The 7,025-nt window shown below is 33.5% G+C and overlaps 1 protein-coding gene across 1 annotated transcript; it reads left to right on the top strand.

Moving 5' to 3' along the window:
* The first annotated feature begins 797 nt into the window (after nucleotides 1-797).
* On the top strand, nucleotides 798-4,214 carry LOC111920939 (ABC transporter G family member 11). The gene is made up of 9 exons (XM_023916503.3): nucleotides 798-1,511; nucleotides 1,679-1,968; nucleotides 2,040-2,211; nucleotides 2,309-2,431; nucleotides 2,517-2,645; nucleotides 2,719-3,000; nucleotides 3,123-3,395; nucleotides 3,485-3,592; nucleotides 3,712-4,214. Exons 1-9 carry the CDS (start codon nucleotides 1,113-1,115, stop codon nucleotides 4,054-4,056), a joined length of 2,121 nt encoding a protein of 706 aa, XP_023772271.1. The 5' UTR covers nucleotides 798-1,112; the 3' UTR covers nucleotides 4,057-4,214.
* The last annotated feature ends 2,811 nt before the right edge of the window (nucleotides 4,215-7,025 follow it).

The raw sequence follows: 7,025 nt of genomic DNA, 5'->3' as shown, positions 1-7,025 counted from the left end.
ATAAGAGTGAAAAATAGTAAAAAAAAACATTCATTTATTAAAGATGATAGAAAATACTCGATAAGTCAACAAAAGCCTTCTATGATTATTTAGGAAGGAGTCAACTAATTTTACCATATATAATGATATATTTCATTTTTGTTAGTGTTAGAATAACTTAATTTTGATAACTTTTGAAGGTATAGGGCGTGTTTAACACGGAGCTTTTGGAAGCGTTTGAGAGCTTCTAGCTTTTAGCTTTTGACAAAATGCTCTAGTTTAAACAAAAAGCTTCGTTTGGCAGTACGAGCGTTTAGCTTTTAGTTTTAACAAAACGCTCCGATTCTAAAAGCTACTTCATGTAGCTTTTAACAAAACGTTTCGGAGCTTTTGAAATCAATTTCCATAATTACCCTTAAAAATATATTTATATATATTTTTTATTTTTAATCAATTGTCCTTTTATGTAATTTTACATATTTCAAAAGCTTCTACCTACTTTTGCCAAACATTCATATAACAAGTAAAAGCTACAGCTTCCCGCTACCAGTTACCAGCTACATGCTACCAGCTAACCGCTACCCGCTTCCAGCTAACAGCTACTTTTGCCAAACACGTCCATAAATTACATATGTTGATGGGTTTAATTAAGTTAAATGCTTACATTGACAGGTAAATTATATAGTGTTCTTAGTATAAAAAATAATGTATATATAAGATCTAATTTGTAAAATTTAATATCTTTTTCTGTTAGGACAAATATGTATAAAGACAAATTATGTTGTTATATATCATCTAAAAGTATTTATGAATTTTGGAATTTGTTGTAGTGATAATATTGATATGTCCCCTCTTGTTTCAAAGCATGCTTTTGCTCAACCAGTCAAACAAAACCATATTCACAACAATTCTTCCTTCACCTTCTCACCTTCACACACAACACATTTCTTCCGCTTTCAGTTCCTCACAAGATCCTCCCCTGTTTCTCTTCCGCCCATAACGAATGGGCATCTTTGTTGAATCATATATATATCCTGCAACATGAAAACCCATTGAAATATTATAACAATCATCGATCGGTCGATCTGTTGTGTTGAGTTGAGCTGTTATTAAATTTATAAAGACGAATTAAGATGACAAACAAAGGATCTTCGAATAGTGAAGTAGTGATGATGGAGATAGAAGCGAACAAACCGACGGGGAACGGGATGGTGGTTGGAGGGCTGAGTCCGTTAAGCGAGACGATTTGGAAAGAGAAAACGAGCGTAGAGATGGTGGGAGATGTGTCGGCAAGGCTGGCGTGGAAGGATCTGACTGTGATGGTGACGCTGAGCAACGGAGAGACTCAGAATGTGTTGGAAGGACTGACGGGATATGCGGAGCCGGGAACGTTTACTGCGCTTATGGGTCCTTCTGGTTCCGGCAAGTCGACGCTGCTTGATGCTCTTTCCAGTCGACTTGCAACCAATGCTTTCCTTTCAGGGAATGTGTTCCTTAATGGCCGTAAAACCAAGCTCTCATTTGGCACTGCTGTAAGTCTATTAGTATTAAATCTCTCACCAGCTAATTACTTTTTCTAATTAATGACGATAAATTAACTTGTTTTCAAAGTGTGTGTGTGTGTGTGTTTTTGTAGTTAGTATTTGTTATTAGCTATCGATTGATTGATTGATTTACATACATATATAATTATATATAGGCGTATGTAACACAAGACGACAACCTAATCGGAACACTTACGGTTCGTGAAACAATCTCATACTCGGCAAGATTACGGCTCCCGGATAAGATGCCGTGGTCGGAGAAACGGGCATTGGTGGAGAGCACCATCGTAGAAATGGGGCTCCAAGACTGCGCGGATACAGTAATCGGGAACTGGCACTTGCGTGGTATCAGCGGCGGTGAAAAACGCCGAGTTAGCATTGCCCTCGAAATCTTGATGAGGCCAAGATTGCTTTTCCTCGACGAACCAACCAGTGGGCTTGATAGGTAACGTATTAATTAGCTGACTACTTAAAGAAGCAATTTGCTTAATTTCACGCGTGATTTCTTTTCCGCAGTGCTTCGGCGTTCTTTGTTACTCAGACGTTAAGAGGCCTGTCTAGAGATGGCAGGACAGTAATAGCTTCGATTCATCAACCAAGCAGTGAAGTTTTCGAGCTGTTTGACCGTTTGTACCTGCTATCCGGAGGAAAAACCGTTTACTTCGGTCTTGCTTCCGAAGCTTACGAGGCAAGACTTGACCTTTTGTTTTTTTTTTCTAAAGGAAAAAGATATAGAGTATCATATACAGAGTAGAGGATTAATTATATCATTAATTAATTTGCAGTTTTTCTCGCAAGCTGGTTTTCCATGTCCGGCTCTTCGAAACCCTTCAGATCATTTTCTTAGGTGCATCAATTCCGATTTCGACAAAGTGAAGGCCACCCTGAAAGGGTCCATGAAACTAAGGGTATGGTTTTTTTTTTTTTTCTTACTACTAGCTAGTATTATTGAAGCTTGTTGATAAGAATTTGATTTTGAATGATATGGATCAGTTTGAAGCGAGCGATGACCCTTTGGAGAAAGTAACAACAGCCGAAGCTATTCGAGCGCTTACCGACTACTATCGTACTTCTCAGTATTGTTACTCAGCAAATGAGAAAGTAGAGAACATGTCAAAAGTCGTAAGTACTAGTTTGTAATTATGAAAAGAAATATGTGTAGCTTTTAATTAATTTAATTTACTGATGGATGCAGAAAGGAACGGTTTTGGATTCGGGAGGCAGTCAGGCTAGTTTCTTGATGCAGTCGTTTATGTTGACGAAACGTTCATTTGTTAACATGTCAAGGGACTTTGGTTACTACTGGTTGAGGCTGGTGATATACGTTTTGGTCACTGTCTGCATCGGAACCATCTATTTCAACGTTGGAACAGGCTACAATTCAATTCTAGCAAGAGGAGCATGTGCCTCCTTTGTCTTTGGTTTTGTCACATTCATGTCAATCGGAGGCTTTCCTTCCTTTGTCGAAGATATGAAGGTCAATTCGATAATGAATATATGTTAAAAAATCAAAATTATTAATTAACATATATACGCATATATGCATAAATTAACCATGGATGAATTCATACAATATTAATTGATTAATTATTATTGCAGGTTTTTCAAAGAGAACGACTGAACGGTCATTATGGTGTGACTGCGTTTGTGATCAGCAACACGATATCTGCGATGCCGTTTTTGATACTAATCACGTTTATCTCTGGAACAATATGCTATTACATGGTTCGTCTTCACCCTGGATTTGTGCACTATCTCTTCTTTGTATTGTGTCTGTATTCAAGTGTGACCGTTGTTGAAAGCCTCATGATGGCCATCGCTAGCGTCGTTCCCAACTTCCTCATGGGCATCATCATTGGGGCCGGAATTCAGGTTAATTAATTTCTCAACTCTCAACATATAATTAATTTTAGTCTTAACGTACTCATATATATTAAAACACCATCGATGAATGCATGCAGGGTATATTCATGTTGGTATCCGGTTACTTTCGACTCCCTAATGACATCCCTAAACCTGTCTGGCGTTACCCTATGTCGTACATCAGTTTCCACTTCTGGGCTCTTCAGGTACGTGTATATATGAGTACTCTTTCAAGCCATGTTGTGTTGTGAAATACCGTATATACCCAGCTGCCTCAGATTGATCATTTATAAATAAATATAATCTTAATCTTATTATTTTTCAGGGGCAATACCAGAACGATCTTGTTGGGTTGATGTTTGACAACCAAACACCCGACCTACCAAAGATTCCAGGGGAATATATTTTGGAATATGTTTTCCAAATCACAGTGTCCAGATCAAAATGGATTGACCTTGGGGTTATTTTTAGTATGATTATTGTCTACCGCATTATTTTTTTCTTCATGATAAAGATCAATGAAGATTTGACGCCTTGGGTTAGAGGCTACTTGGCAAGGAAAAGGATGAAGCAAAAGAATGGAGGCCAGATCAATACAACAGTGGCCCCGTATGGTCTCACTCAATCACCTTCCTTGAGGACTTATGTGGCCGATCATAGGAAGAGGTAGATGAACGATCATCCCTGAGTTTGTAGTTGCATTTCGTGTTTGCAATATTAAGAGAACAATTAATTAAATTGATTATACTCCTTATATTTACTTACGATGAATTTGAGCATTCTGTATTCTTACTATATTTACCTGCAATCAACCCTACGTATTGTCCATCTGATTTCATTCCTATTCGGTCTTGGGCCCGAGCTAAAGTAGATACTGTAATTATGTGCTAAATAGTCGAATTAAAGAGCTGTTTTTATTATTGGTGTGTTGGCATTGAGTTTATGAGAGCTTTTTTTTTTAAAAAAAATCGAAATAAAGAAAAAGTTTCCTACAATAGTCTAAGTTTTTAGTTTTTATTTTAAATAAAAAATTCTTGATATATACAAAAGTTATTTCAAATAATTTTTATGCACTTATAGTTTTTCAAGAATTTAAACATTTAGTTTTTATGTATTTTACATTTTTCAAAACTTCAAGCGTTATGTCTAATTATTACTGTACTAGATGTGAGACCCGTATATTACACGGGTTTATAAAAAAAGTTTAGTATAAAATTATATGCATTACATATTTTTTAAAGTAATAATTTTATATAAATACAAAGAATATAATAAATTAAGTAAGTAATAAAGGTTGTAGAGCATTTATTATGAAATTTAATATAACAATCTACTTACATATATAAATCTCATTAAAATGTGGATTTTAAATTTAAAAAAATGACAAGTGGAAAAGAAATAATTCAAAAATTCTAACATGTGTCAAATTCAATGAGAACATGACATTTGATAAAATTGATTTTCATTTATTAGGTTAGATACCGAATATGGAATATAAAAGCAAACTTGGGCTTATGCATGAATTTGTTAGGAGCATTGTGGGCCGAGTTAGCATTCCATGGTATCTAGATGTTACATGGTGTTTTTATTAGGGTGAGTAAAAACCACACCGCAATTAAAATTTATCGTAAAAACTGCATAAATTGCAATCAATAAATGACAACCGCAATAAAAAAACGATGGTGATGTTTTTTGTTTTTCAAAAGCCGCAAATTTGCGGTGCAATGCGGTTATTAGTTTTCAAAAACCGCACCGTACCACATACATTATATATAATTTTTTAATTAATTATTAATATATTAAATATTAAAAATAAGTCAAGTAATGGATGAAAGAAAAATAAAATTTTAGAAGACAAAAGTGTTGGTTTTTTGTTATATTTAACTTTGAAAATGGTGAAATTTCATAATTTTAAAATATTTATTGTTAATTATTAGTGATTTCATGTTTTTAAGATATAATTGTTTATGATTTAAGTTAATTGTCTTATATCTTATTCTTTTTTTAATTATTACAAGTAACATGTTTGAACTTTTAAAACTATTTGAATTTTAAACTATGGTTAAAAACCACACAAAATAACCGCACAAAATCCATGCAGTTAATAACAGAAAAAAAAAAAAAAACTGCACCGCAAATATAACCGTGTAACCGCACTGTAAAAATAGTTGCACCAAACGGTTTTTAAAATAGATTAACCGTATTTGTGGTTAGTGATGAAGTTTTGGCTAATAACCACACCGTATTCTCCCCCGGTCTTTATCAGCCAAGCCTAAAAAGGAAATAAAAAGCAAACAATTATTCTTTTCAACATCCCTTCAATTTTGGCCTGGAAGACATCGATTAAATTTAGTTTTAAGCATAAAGATTGTTGCAGCCCAAAGGATAAAGACTTTACAAAATATGTCTCCAACTCAACAATTTTAAACACACTATGGAAATCTTTTCACAATGCAATTCAAAAGGAGTTATTCCAAGGATATTTAAATCATTTAATATCTTTAGAAGCCACAAAATTTCATTTAGTCATAGTGGCTAGGACCACCTAAATATTTTTAAGTCATAGTTGGCTATGGAGGATCTAAATATGACACGAGTTTTTAATTTTTCCTTTATTTATCTATTTTTCGTGAGATCAAATATGACACAAGATATTAAATAAAAAAAACTTTTAGAGGATCTCTTTGAATACAAATTTTCCACAATCAAAATATTATAAACAACACATGTATTGTTATGAAATATTAGTTTGTGAATGACCATTGGATTCTTCATTTATCCTATAACTCACAATCACTAGATTTAGTAGTAACAAATTTTATGAATGTAATACCATCATAATGTGCATCCATATTATGAATCATCTTTCATTTATCTTTCTTCTTATTTTGGTAGTATAAATAGTGACCATATGTAATAGAAAGTTGATTTCATCACAAATATTTGAATAAAAATTCTCTACACTCTCATGTCTTTTTTTACTCTATAATAGACGTTATCAACACGACTCCACCATAAAGCTCCAACTTCTTGTTGCTCTTGTCAATGTCAGGTCTCTCTCTCTCTCTCTCTCTCTCTCTGTATATATATATATATATATATATATATATATATATATATATATATATATATATATATATATATATATATATTATGAAACCTTTTAACTAACAATCCCCTAACATACAAATTTTTATTTTGATTAGTACTTTCATTATGACAAACCTTACCAAACTTGAGTTTATGGCTCTTGATATTAGTGGAAAAAATTATTTATCATGGATCCTTGATGCTATCGGTATTGGAAACACCATAAAAGATGTATATCCTTCAAATGAAGCATCAAGCCAAGAAAAGGCTAAGGCGATGATTTTCCTTCACCGCCATCTTGATGAAGGATTAAAAGTTGAATACCTTACTGTCAAAGATCCAACTGATCTTTGGAATATTCTAAAAGAGAGGTATAATCATCAAAAAATGATGATACTCCCTAGAATTCGTTTTGATTGGTTACACCTTCAGCCACAAGATTTTAAATCTGTGAGTAAGTATAATTTAGTCATGTTCAAAATTACTTCCCAACTAAAACTATGTGGTGAGACTATAACTGATGAAGACATGCTAGAGAAATCTTTCTCT

Source organism: Lactuca sativa, chromosome 8 (genome assembly GCF_002870075.4).
Source record: "Lactuca sativa cultivar Salinas chromosome 8, Lsat_Salinas_v11, whole genome shotgun sequence".
In the NCBI taxonomy this organism is placed as follows: Eukaryota; Viridiplantae; Streptophyta; class Magnoliopsida; order Asterales; family Asteraceae; genus Lactuca; species Lactuca sativa.
The sequence above is the reverse complement of the archived record's forward strand: the minus strand, read 5'-3'. Positions and strand labels throughout refer to the sequence as shown.